We start from the raw sequence: 13,850 nt of genomic DNA on the forward strand, positions 1-13,850 counted from the left end.
AAAGCCAACTGCAACCAGTATCTTTCAGTCAGTTGATCAAATTGACATCTGTATGTGGATCTATGTTCATACCGGTATTTTAAGGTAACTTTTTATGTGTTTCGTTTCTAAGCTCTGTCACCTTCGATGAAAATTGTTCTCTTTTGAGTGGCTGATTTGTGTTAAGTGTGGTTGTGAATTTGTGGAGGAAAGTAAACAAAATAACAAAACACTCATTGTATTATTAGAATGAGAAAAAAATCACAATACTCTAATGTAAGTTTTGAAATCGGATTTTAATTTGTCCTCAAGGCCACTTTTCTCCATGGATGAATATTCAGGGACGTACAGCTTTGCTAATCTATTACTTTTAAATGAGAAATGTTATTATCATGTGTGTTTTTTGTTTGAAATCTTGCAGCTGTTCGTAGCTGGGTTGATCGTTCTGTTACTAGACGAACTGTTGCAGAAGGGTTACGGACTGGGTTCAGGCATCTCCTTGTTCATTGCCACAAACATCTGTGAGACCATCGTGTGGAAGGCTTTTAGCCCCACCACCATCAACACCGGCAGGGGTAAGCAACACCTATCTAGGAACCTAAAGCTTTAGTGGTATGGTTGGAATTTCCAACTCCTGCCTCTCTCTCTTTCTGTCCAGGCACTGAGTTTGAAGGTGCCGTAATTGCACTCTTCCATCTCTTGGCAACACGGCAAGACAAGGTCCGGGCTCTGCGGGAAGCCTTCTACCGCCAAAACCTGCCCAATCTCATGAACCTCATTGCCACCATCTTTGTGTTTGCTGTCGTTATCTACTTTCAGGTGAGCCTGCAAGAGGAGGGTGTCACTCTGCTCACCCGTAAGTACGCAAGCCAAGGCAGAGGAGTGAAAGAGAGAAAACTGCAGATGCCGGACAGCTGAAATAAAATCAGAAGAAGCCGCAAGCAGTTGCTAGGTCAGGCAGCATTTGCGGAGAGAGAAGCGGTTAACGTTTTGGTTTGATGGCCTATCGGAACTTGAGGCCTATCAGAAGCTGCAATCTGGAGCAACAGGCAAAGTGCTGGAGGAACCCAGCGGGTCAGGCAACAACTGTGGAGGGGAATGAAGAGTCCACACTTCGGGTCAAGACCCTTCATCAGGACTGAATGATAGAGGGGTGAAACATTGAAGGGAAGGAGCAGAGCAGGAACGGGTGGGTGGATCCAAGTGAGGAGGGGAGATAGGCAGATGGAGGAGGGGAGAGTGGAGATACCAACAGAAGCATGGAGGCAGCAAAGAGCTGCAGATGATGAACTCTGATACCCTGTTCCTTTTCCCTTTCCTATTGATCTTTCCATAGAGAAGCCCTTCAGTCCATCTAGTCAATGCCAGACTGTGATTCTGCCTAGTCTCATTGACCTACTACACCAGGGTCACAGCCCTCCATACCCCTCCTATCCACGTACCTATCAAACCTATATTTGTCACTTCCACTGGCGGCTCATTCCACACTCTCATCACCCCCTGAGTGAAGAAGTGCCCCCCTCAGGTTTTCTTCAAATATTTCACCTCTCACCCTTAACTCATGACCTCTGGTTCTGGACTCACTCAACCTCAGTCAAAAAAGCCTGCTTGCATTTACCTCATCTGTACCCCTCAATTTTGTATACCTACACAAGATCTCCCCCCCCCCATCTACCCCCTCCAATTCTCCTATGGTCCAAGGAATAAATCCCTAACCTGTTCAACCTTTCCCTATAACTCAGGTCCTCAAGTCCCGGCAGCATCCTTGTAAATTTTCTCTGTGCTCTTTCAATCTTATTGACAGCTTTCCTGTAGGTGGGTGACCAGCTCCTCCTAAACTTGCCCCAGTCCCCATCACCCTGTTGCTCAACTCTTCCCCCACTCTTTCCATCTGTCCATCACCCACACAGTGGGCCCCCTCCCCCCACTGTTCCTATCTGCCCTCCACTCCCCTTTTCTGATTCCGTGTTCCACCTTCCTCTCCTGTCAGATCCCACCATTTTTCTGATTCAGGGAGTTTCTCCAGTGTCTGTTGTTCCAATAGAACGCTCTATACCACCACATTTTTTTTGCCTAAACTGAAGTCTTGGATTAGAAGGATGGTATTGTGAAACAAGCTGAAACTATAGTTGTTTTTTTTTTAAAAAAAAGGCTTTCCAAATACATTGGTTGAGATAATTTGTTGTAAAATCTTGGAAAATCATGCACCAGCTCTTCTGGGACGTTACAGCACAGTTTACAGATATCCCACCTCTCCCGGAAGTTCCCGGAGTCTCCCACATATTAATAGTGGCTCCCGGATGCCTGCAAATTATATACAATATCACAGAAATCAATTTTTTTGAGAGCGAGCGAGAGAAAGTGCGCCATGGCGGAGTGTTCCAAAAAAAGAAAATATAAAACGTACGTCACCCCAGACTACACTAAAGTGTACCTCTGCCTAATAGGGGTCAAAATAATGACCGTGTTGCTTGCTGCACTGTTTGCAACAGTGACTTTTCTATTGCCCATGGTGGGTTAAGACTGTAAAAGACATGTTGAGGTGAGTTTAACAGGTGTCATTCATTCATTAGCATAGCCAATGTTATTTAAACTAGCTGGCTAGCTGCTAAGGTGCTACTCTATTGCAGGTATCCCACCTCTCCTGGAAGTTCTGGGAGTCTCCCGCAAATTGATGGTGCTACCTCCCTGAAATGAGTTTTTGCAGGGTGGGATGTCTGAGTTTAGGCCCTTTAGCCCACAATATTGTGCCAACCTTTTAACCTACACTGAGATCACTCTAACCCTTCATCTCACATAACCTTTTTTTCCTATCATCCATGTACCTATCTAAGAGTTTGTTAAATGCCCCTGATAAATCTGCTTCTACCACCACCTCTGACAGGGTGTTCTGCTCACCCAACACTCTCTGCTGATGTTTGCTTAAATCAGATGCAACCAAAGTTTCAAGGGTATGACAAGCTCGAAGGAAAATCAAATGGGAGTGAAGGTAGTGAATGGTGTTATTGGGGATCTTGGAATATTCTTTCTGAAACTTGGTAATTTTCAAGCTATGCTAACACAGCGCCCTACAGTTCTCACAGGCAGGGTAATGAGTGTGGAGAAAGTTAACACCCAGGCCATTAACCAGAACAGTAGCTCTCTCTCTATAGACAGCACCTGATTTAGTAGCAGCCTTGGCTTGTATCTTAGATTTATGCCAACCTGCAGTTTTGGATTTTTGTACAGTTGAGATCCCCTTGAGCCTGTGTGAAGCAGTGCTCTCCTTTTATTGTAGAACACTTTAATATCGATCCTATCCACCAACAGGATGGATGGTGAGCAATAAATCATGTAATTTCATAAACTTTCTATAATCTTTGTGGCTTAAATTCTCAATAGTACTTGTACAATGTGTGTGTTTAAAGTTTGCTAAGTAAGCTCTCACAGTATTTATCAGTGGGGTGTTTGGTGCTGAGTGACAATTACTTTAATCGCATGGTCACCATGTGAACCTGTAGATCGTGTGTTTGGGGATAATGTGATTGATACTTTCTTCCCTGTGTGGCTGCTGGTTTCAGATCTGCATGTGTATCGGCTTTTGTTGTTGTTTGGTCCACAGGAATAAACTCCACTGAAATGAATTCACCCAGCCGAGCCGGGGCGGAGGGTGTTCAGTAAACTAGGGGTTTCCATGGACCCCTCAGTTAATGTCAGGCTATATTGTATAAAAAAGGTTGGGAACCCTTGTCTAAAGATGAGCTTTATTTGTCACATGTACATCAAAACAGAGTGAAATGTGTTAAATCAAATCAGTGAGGTTTACGCTGAGTGTCCCTACACTTCTGGCACCAGCATAGAATAGCCACAACTCACTAACCCTAACCAGTAATCTTTGGAATGTGGGAGGAAACGCACACGGTCATGAGAACATAGAAACTCCTACAGGCAGCGGCAGGAATTGAACCCTGATCTGCGCTGTAAAGCAACGTGTGAACCGCTCGGCTACCAAGCCGCCCTACTGTACCGTGCAGTCTGTGGGTAATTCACTCGTCTCCTGCTTGCAGCCAGCATTGCATCTTACCTTGCTTTGCCTGTGGCATTTTTTCTTTCTTTTTTGAACTTGCTGTCTTGGAGACGTTTCTCGACCAGGAGCTTTTGGGTGCCTGATATTTGCGATGCTGGGGTGATTGGGTAGCTGGGGATTAGTTACACGTAGGAGCAGGCTGTTTGGCCCGTGATGTCTGTGCCAAACACAATGCCAAATTAAACAATCACTTCTGCGTGCACATGATCCATCTCCTCCATTCCCTGCGTTTTTCCTGGGCTGATCCAAATGCCTGTTGAACACCATCTGCTTCCACCACCATCCCTCACAGCTCGCTTCAGGTACTCGCCACTCTGCGTTTATTTACAATATGTACTTGATCCATACATCCCCTTTAAACTTGCGCCCTCACCATAATGCTGCCTTAATGCTGTGTCCTCTCGTACTTAACATTTTTACCCTGGCAACAAGAATCTGACTGTGTTACCCTATCTGTGCTTTTAATTTTATAAACTTCTATCTGGTCTCCCGTCAGCCTCCAGTCCTCCAGACAAAGTAATCCAAGTTGGCCCACCTTTCCTCTGTGGTTCATACTCTCTCATCCAAGCAGCGTCTTTGTAGACCTCTTCTGCGTCCTCTCTGAAGCCCCCACATCCTCCCGTAATGGGGTGACCAGGACTGCTGCTTTGTGGGCAGCACGATGGCACGGTAGTTAGCGTTTCACCTTACAGCGCCCGCGATCTCGGTTCAGTTCCTGTTGCTGTCTGTGAGCAGCTTGTACATTTTTGCCTGTGACTGCGTGGGTTTCCTCCGGGTGCTCTGGTTTCCTCCCACATTCCATACAGTATAGGTGTTAGTGTCAGTAAGTTGTGGACATTCTATCTTGGTACCAAATGGTGACACTTGTGGGCTGCCCCCAGCACAGATTCGTACCGTGTTGGTCATTGACACAAATGACATGTTTCGCTGTATGCTTCGATGTTTTGATGTATACGTGACAAATAAAGTTAGTCTTTCAAATCTTTAAACCTGGCGTAAGATTTAATACTGCTCCAACATGACTTCCTGACTCAACCAACATGAGCCATGATGGAAATTGATAATAGGCCCAGGCACTAGAGGAATGGTGGAAACTTTTACCATTTCTGCCTGGAATAACCGTCCCATTTTCTTTTCCAGGGGTTCCGAGTAGACCTGCCTATCAAATCAGCTCGATACCGTGGCCAGTACAGCAGCTACCCCATAAAGCTGTTCTACACGTCAAACATCCCCATTATTCTTCAGTCTGCTCTCGTGTCCAACCTCTACGTCATCTCTCAGATGCTGTCTGTCCGTTTCAGTGGTAACTTCCTGGTCAACCTGCTGGGTCAGTGGGCTGTAAGTACGGAATTGCTCACGGGATAAACTGCCCTTCAGATGGGGAGACACCACCCTGAACTGCTGCAACCTATTAGTGAAGAGGCTGTTGGGGAGGGGGCTACATTACTGGGAATATAAAAATCTATTTCCACATCAAAACTCCAGGAGGGAGTCCAGGAACATCCAAGAGATTCTCACTGTCCTGACATGATGTTTTAGACCATAAGACCATGAGGCATAAGGAACAGGAGGCCATTCGGCCCATCGAGTCTGTTCTGCATTCCATCATGGCTGAATTATTATCCCTCTCAACCCCATTTCCCTGCCTTCTCCCTGTACCTTTAATGCACTGACTAACCAAGAACCTATCAACCTCGGCTTTAAATATACTCAAAGACTTGGCCTCCACAGCTGTCCATGGCAATGAATTCCACATATTCTCCATCTCCTGGTTAATGAAATTCCTTCTTATCTTTGTTGTAAAGTGATGTCCTTGTATTCTGAGGCTGTGCCTCTGGTCCTAGACTCCTCCACTATAGAAACTATACGTCAGCACAAAGGTAGCAATAAACGTTAACTAGAATTTTAATTGCTCTGGTCACCAACTTGGCTTGAACATTTGCAATATAGTCAAGTAAGTTTACAGAATTACAATATTTTCAACGTTAGCACATCCCAACTTTCAGAACCCCTTTGAATATTCATTACTGGCGTCTGTTCTAAAAGCCTCCAGACATCCAAAACATGCCCCTTTTGTTTCTGTGTTGAGGTATGTACCCGAATGTATACAACTAACCAGAAGGTAAATTGACGAAACAGATCTGTCCTGAACTGTGCACTACGTGGCTAGGATACACTTTTAACACCATAAGACTTCAGAGTAGAATAATCCCATTGAGTCTGCTTCTCCATTCCATCATGGCTGATTTATTATTCCTCTCAAGCTTCATTCTCCTGCCTTTTCAGCACTTAATCTTTGATGCCCTGACTAATCAGAACCTGTCAACCTCCACTTTAAATATATCGAATGAGTTGGCAATGAATTCCACTAATTCCACACCCTCTAGGTAAAGAAATTCCTCCTCATCTCTGTTCTAAAGGGTCATCCTCCTATTCTGAGGCTGTGCCCTAAGGTCTTGACTCCCCGCTATAGGAAACATCCTTCCACCTCCATTCTGTCTATGTCTTTCAATAGATTTCAATGAGATGCCCCCTCCTTCTTCTAACCCCCAGTTAATACAGATCTGGAAACATCAAACACTCCTCATATGTTAACTTTGTCATTCCCGGGATCATTCGCTAATAACGGGAACATTCATCCCTTGTAGCTTCAATGGGACTGAATCCGAATGTCCCACACCCAGTAATTGGTACCAGCTGGATGTTAAATTGTGTACAGGTTTTATTTCTTGAAGGCTGGTTCACATTGGGTTGATCCACAGTTATGCTATCCATAATGTCATGGCTCCAGAATAATCTCCAACAGGGACACGAGAGATTCTGCAGATGCCAACAATCCAGAGTAGCAGAAACAAAATGCTGGAGGAGCACAGAAGGTCTGGCTGCAGCTAAGGAGAGTGGCAATCAGCGCGAGAGGTCATTCCTTGGTGACGCGGCGTGAGTTTTTAAAAAAAGTACTGGTGCTTATGGCTGTTTATTCGATGGATGGGCAGTCAGCATGGGGTTTAAAAAGAGTTTGTATGTTTTTTTGGCTTGTTTCGGCGGGCAGGTAAAAAGAAAGGAGTTGTAAGCGGAGCAGCCATTGTGTGAGTGGGGCAGTGTTGGAGTGGTCTGGCTTTGGCTCAACAGGATAAAGAGAGGACACACTTGGGCAAACACAGGTGGAGCTTTTGAGTAAGAAAGTTTCTAGTAAGTTTTTTTTCTCTGTTAGTACATAGCTAGTGAGCTGAGAATGGATCCAGAGGTAGTGTACGCTCCTTCTGTGAGATGTGGGAAATTAGGGAGAACTCCAGTCTCCCTGATAACTTCATCTGCACAAAGTGCATCGAGCTGCAGCTCCTTGTAGACCGTGTTAGGGAACTGGAACTGCAGCTGGATGACCTTCGGCTTAGGTGGGAAAATGAGGTGTTAGATAGGAGCCACAGGGTGGTAGTTACCCCCAAGGTACAGGGGGTAGTTCCCTGGGTGACTGTCAGAAGTGGGAAAGGGAATAGGCAGCCAGTGCAGAGTATCCATGTGTCCATTCTCCTCAATGCTTTGGATACGAGAAGGAAGGGTGACCTAACGGGGAAGCTGCAGCAACCAGGTCTCTGGCACTGAGTCTGTCTCTGTGGCTCAGAAGGGAAGGGGTGGGGGTGAAGAGGAGTGCAGTAGGGACAGGGGATTTCATAATTAGAGAAGCAGAAAGCGGATTCTGTGCGTGTGAAAGAGATACTTGGATGGTATGTTGCCTCCCAGGCGTCAGGGTCAGGGATTTTATGGATCGGGTCCATGGCATTCTAAAGGGGGAGGGTGAACAGCCGGAAGTCGTGGTACATATTTGAACCAACAGCACAGGTAGGAAAAGGGAGGAGATTCTGAAGAGAGAATGTAGAGAGTTAGGCAGGACCTGAAAAATGGGTTACTCCTGATCTGGGGGGGGGGGCAGTATCCTTGAGAGCAAGTTTGCTAGAGCTGTTGGGGAGGGTTTAAATGAATTTGGCAAGGGGTTGGGAACCGGAGTGATAGAGCTGAGGATAGGGTAGTTGGCATACAAGAAGATGCAGTGTGTAGTGAGACTGTGAAGAAGGACAGGCAGATGATAGAGCAAAATTGCAGTCAGCAGGATGAGTTTAAGTGTAACAGGGGGCCAAAGTCAAACAGGGTGATGAATACAAGACTTAAGATGTTATAGTTGAACGGAATAAGGTAGATGATCTTGTAGTGCAGTTAGAGGTTGGCAGGTGTGACATTGTGGGCATCACTGAGTCATGGCCGAAGGAAGATCATAGTTGAGAGCTTAACGTCCAAGGATACACATTGTATCAAAAGGACAGGCTGGTAGGTAGAGGGGATGGTGTGGCTCTCTTGGTAAAAAATGAAATCAAATCCTTAAAGAGATGATACAGGATTGGAACATGTAAGATCCTTGTGGGTAGAGTTAAGAAACTGCAAGGGTAGAAAGACCTTGATGGGAGTTATATACAGGCTTCCAACAGTAGCCAGGGTGTGGGCTACAAATTACAACAGGAGATAGAAAGCGCATGTAATAAAAAAGCAATGTTATGATGATCATGGGGGATTTCAATATGTAGGTAGATTGGGAAAACCAGGTTGGTACTGAGTACCAAGAGAGGAAACTTGTAGAATGCCTGTGAGGTGCCCTTTTAGAGCAGCTTGTGGGAGAGCCCACTAGAGGAATGGCAATTCTGGGTTGGATATTTTAACTAGGAAGTTTAAGGTAAGGGAACCCTTAGGAGACAGTGATCATAATATGATAGAATTCACCCTGCAGTTTGAGAAGCAGCTGCTAAGCTCAGTATTACATTGGGCAGTGGAGAGAGTCCAGAGGAGGTTCCTGAGAATGATCCCAAGAATGAAAGGGTTAATATATGAGGAGCATTTGATGGCTGTAGGCCTGTGCTCGCTAGAGTTTAGAAGAATGGGGGATGGGATGGGATCTCAGTGAAACCTATCGAATATTGAAAGCCCTAGATAGAGTAAACTTAGAGAGAATGTCCTCTACAATGGGGGAGTCTAGGATTAGAGGGCATAGCCTCAGCATTGAGGGTCGTCCATTTAGAACAGAAATATGGAAACAATTCTGTAGCCAGAAAGTGATGAACCTGTGGAATTCTTATCTCCAGATAGCTGTGCAGGCCAAGTCAATGGATATTTTTAAAGCACAGGTTGATTAATCAGGGTGTGGAAGGTTATGTGGAGAAGCCAGGATAATAAATCGGCCGTGATGGAATGGCGGAGCAGACTTGATGGGCTGAATGGCCTAAATCTGCTCCTAGATCTTATGGTCTTCTGGAAAAAGCCTGTTTGCACTTATACTATCTATACCCCTCATAATTTTGTCTATCTCTATCAAATCTTCCCTTGTTCTCCTTCACTCTAGGGCATTAAGTCTAACCTATTCAGCCATTCCCTATAACTCAGGTCTCCAAGATCCTCCTAAATTTTCAATGCACTCTTTCATTCTTGTTGATAACTTTCCAGTAGATGGGTGACCAGAACTGTACGGAATACTCCAAATTAGGCCTTACCAGCATCTTAAGCAACTTCAACATAACACCCCAGCTCCCATACTCAGTACGTTGGTTTATGAAGGCCAATGTGCCAGAAGCTCTTTTTATGACCTTATCTACCTGTGACACCACTTTCAGGAATTACGGATCTGTATTCCCCATTCTCTCTGTTCTACCACACTTCTCACATCTTCCTCCTGACCTGCTGAATCCCACTGGCGTTTTTGTGTGTGTTGCACAAGGTTTCCACCAGCTACGAAATCTTTGTCCCACATCTTCCTGCTTGCTTTTTGTTGTATGTTGTTCTAGTTTTGGAGCTGTTTACTGGGTGTTTGGTTGTGCCTTGCAGGACGTGAGTGGAGGTGGTCCTGCTCGCTCCTATCCAGTTGGTGGCCTCTGCTACTACCTCTCTCCTCCGGAATCCATCAGCGCTGTGTTCGAGGACCCCATTCACGTCACAGTGTACATCATATTTATGCTTGGATCGTGTGCTTTCTTCTCTAAGACTTGGATAGACGTTTCTGGTTCTTCTGCTAAAGATGTGAGTAGCACCATGTCTTTGTCCTCTTGGTTGGTTGGAAGGTTATGAGCGACTGCAGTAAGCCAATTCAGGTTTACTTTAGTTTCATTTGCCCAATAACATGTATTAGATAAGATTATGAGAACACTCTGTCCTCTTTTATTGTCATTTAGAAATGCATACATGCATTAAGAAATGACACAATGTTTCTCCGGAGTGATATCACAGAAAACAAGACAGACCAAAGACTGACACTGACAGAACCACATAATTATAACATATAGTTACAGCAGTGCAAAGCAATACCATAATTTGATAAAGAACAGACCATGGGCACGATAAAAAAAAAAGTCTCAAGTCCCGATTGACTCCCGAGTCCCCGATAGCAGGCGGCAAAAGAGAGAAACTCCCTGTCGTAAACCTCCAAGGCACCGACAAGTGCTGATGCCTTGGAAGCAGCCGACCACAGCCGACACCGAGTCCGTCCATCCGAAAACTTCGAGCCTCCGACCAGCCCCTCCGATACAGCCTCCCGAGCGCCTTCGACCTTGCCCTGGCCGCCGAAACAAGCAAAGCCGCGGATTCGGGGCCTTCAGCTCCGGAGATACCGGTTACCACAGTAGCAGCGGCAGCCAAGCGGGCATTTCAGAAGTTTCCCCAGATGTTCCTCCGTACTCTCACATCTGTCTCCGTCAAGTCAGAATTGTGCATGGTCCCCTACTTGATGGATTACAGATATCATTCACCGGAGAGGCCGCGCACCCTACGTCGCGCCGCTATCTTCCCCTCCTCCAAATGAAACAATGCCACCAAATGGAACAATGTTCATCTGGAACAAGGTACACAACACAGTACATATAATTCATACACGCAGCACATAAAGTAATATTACCACAAATAAATTACAGATAATAAGGTGCATTTACGACACAAGCTTAAAAAGTAAATGTTGTAACGCTACTGGCGGTTATTATGTGCAACGTAGCTGGTGGCAGGGAGTTTGGTGGTCTTATGGTCTGGATGGTTCCCATCCTAACAGTTTTGTCCTACTGCTACGGTCCCTCCTGTTTGAAAGTTGGGTGGGTGGGGGGGGGGCAAAGATTTTGTTGGACAGATGTGAGGGATTGTTGATAATGCCAAGGGCGCTGCATACACAGGGCTTCTGATAAATATCCTCCCAGCAGTGCTCACAGTCCTTTGTAGGGCCCTGCAGTCAGGTGCCTTGCAATTTCCGAACCAGCTGGCCAAGACACTTCTGATGGTGCTCCTGTAAAAATTGTTTACAATGGGGAGGGGAGAGGGATGCTTGTTCACCTCAGTCTCTTTAGGAAGTGGAGATGCTACTGTGCTTTCTTGACCAAAGAGGTGGTGTTGAGGGAGCATGTAAGATTGTCCACTATGTGCACTCCCAGAAACTTGGCTCTCCTAACTCTCTCCATGGAGGAGCTGTTTATGTACAGTGTGGAGTGGTCAGCCTGCACCATCCTAAAGTCCATAATTATCTCTTTGGTCTTGTCCACTTGGAGACTCAAGTGGTTGTGCTCACACCATTCAGTCAGCATGGAATAGAGGCCAATGCTAAGTTGCAATGTTGAGGTGCTGAATTACCTAGTACCATCTTTATTGGATTTAGAACATAGAACATTCAGCACGTTACAAACCCTTCAGCCCACAATGTAGTGTTGACCTTCCCTCCTACAAGATCAATCTTGCCCTTCCCTGTTACATAGACCTCCAGTTTTCTATTTTCCATGTGCCTAACTCAGAGTTTCTTCGATGTCCACAAAGTATCAGCATTTTCCGCGCACCCACTACTCTATTAAAAAAAAATCTACATCTGATATCCCTCCCAAAGTTATTAATTAATTTTCATTAAGAAAGTACCAGGGAAAATTGAATCTACCCTGTACCATGTTTTGACTTAAGATTAAAAACTTATATTGCCAAGAAATTGTGGTTAAGAAAACAAGTCTTCTGTGGAAAATACCAAGTACTCTTTTGCAGGTTGCGAAGCAGCTTAAGGAACAACAGATGGTAATGCGAGGCCACAGGGAGACCTCGATGGTCCATGAACTCAATAGGTTAGTGCAGACTTCGGTACTGGGTTACTTAATGATCCTGCTGGCATCCTCCCCTCCCCACACGAGACCTGATACCCATCTTGAAGGTGTGAAGGACCTGTGTTTGTACAGGTGTCTGCAAGGAAGTAGGTGCTGAGTTACAGTTAGTCAACCCCAGTTCGAGCAAAGGATGGTGAGAGGTGAACTGATTATGGTGTATAAAGTAAGAGACTATGGTGGAAATGGCTATTGCGAGGAGGCAGAACTTTAAGGTGATTGGATGAAAGTATGGGGAAGAAGATATCAAAGGTAAGATCTTTATTAAGAGCAGGTGTGTGGAATGAGCTGCCAGAGTGAAAGAGAAGTACAGCACGGAAACAGGCTCTTCAGCCCATCTAATCCATGCTGAAACCATTTAAATTGCCTACTCCCAAAGACCTGCACCTGGACCATAGCCCTCCATATCCCTATCCAAACTTCCGTTAAGTGTTGGAATTGAGCTGGTATGCACTACTCGTGCTGGCAGCTCATTGCATGTTCTCACGACCCTTTGAGTGAAAAAGATTCTCCTCATGTTCCCCTTAAACTTTTCACCTTTCACCTTTAAGCCATGACCTCTGGTTGTAGTCCCACCCAACCTCAGTGGAAAAAGCCTGCTTGCATTTACCTTATCTATACCCCTCATAATTTCATATGTCTGTATCAAATCTTTTCTCAATCTTGTTTGGAAAACAGTCCTTATTTATTCAGTCTTTCCTCATAACTCAGGTCCTCCAGACCCACCAACATCCTTGTAAATTTTCTCTGCACTCTTTCAACCTTGCTTACGTCTTTCCTGTGGGTAGGTGTGCAAAACTACACACAACACTCCAAATTAGGCTTCACCAACATCTTGTACAACTTCAACATAACATCCCATCTTCTGTATTCAAAACATTGATTTCTGAAGGCCAATGTGCCAAAAGCTTTCTTTACGACCCTATCTACCTGTGATGCCACTTCCAATGAATTATGTGCCTGTATTCCCAGATCCCTTTGCTCTACCACACTCCTCAGTGCCCTCCCATCCACTGTGTAATGCTACCTTGGTTGGCACAACATCGTGGTCCAGGAGGCCTGCACTGTGCTGTATCTTTCCATGTTCAGTCCTTACCTCATGTGCTGTCGTGAGTGGAATATGCACATTCTCCCTGTAACCACGTTTCCCCAGAGTGCTCCATATCCCAAATATATATGGGTCATAGGGCTAGTTGTCTCTGAACTTCCACCAGTGTGTGGGTTAGTAGTGAAATCTGGGTGGAGCTGATGGATAGTGGGGAGAATGAATGGGTTACAAGGAAAATATCTGGACCTGGCATGGACTGGATGAGCTGCAGTGCCTTCATGAGGAAAATAAAGATGGTAGTGACTACAGGCATCTCTCTGGGTACGGCCAGATTCAGCCGACTATTTCCCAGGTGTTTTGATGTGGCACAATTAATCTGGTGCTGCTTGCTGAATAAATTACTTGGTATTAAACCCCATTACTCTAACTTGTCCGGCCACTTGGATTCTTGAATTGTGTTTATGATTGGCAGGTGTGGGTGAAAAAGACAAACATTAATTATTCCAAGTACAGGTTTCCCCCGCCATCCGAAGGTAGCGCGTTCCTATGAAACAGTTCGTAAGCCGGGATGTCGTAAAGTGAATAAGCAATTACCATTTATTAATAT

General features: G+C 45.2%; 1 protein-coding gene across 4 annotated transcripts in view; it reads left to right on the top strand.

Moving 5' to 3' along the window:
• The window catches only part of LOC134359470 (protein transport protein Sec61 subunit alpha), a 36,946-nt gene that overhangs the window by 19,710 nt on the left and 3,386 nt on the right, over positions 1–13,850 (top strand). For all 4 annotated transcript variants that reach the window (XM_063072768.1, XM_063072769.1, XM_063072770.1 and 1 more), the window contains exons 7-11: positions 401–554; positions 638–798; positions 5,186–5,383; positions 9,908–10,099; positions 12,083–12,159. In XM_063072768.1, coding sequence (XP_062928838.1) covers positions 401–554; positions 638–798; positions 5,186–5,383; positions 9,908–10,099; positions 12,083–12,159 — 782 coding nt within the window. The remainder of the gene's footprint in view (positions 1–400; positions 555–637; positions 799–5,185; positions 5,384–9,907; positions 10,100–12,082; positions 12,160–13,850) is intronic.

Source organism: Mobula hypostoma, chromosome 20, assembly GCF_963921235.1.
Source record: "Mobula hypostoma chromosome 20, sMobHyp1.1, whole genome shotgun sequence".
Lineage (NCBI taxonomy): Eukaryota > Metazoa > Chordata > Chondrichthyes > Myliobatiformes > Myliobatidae > Mobula > Mobula hypostoma.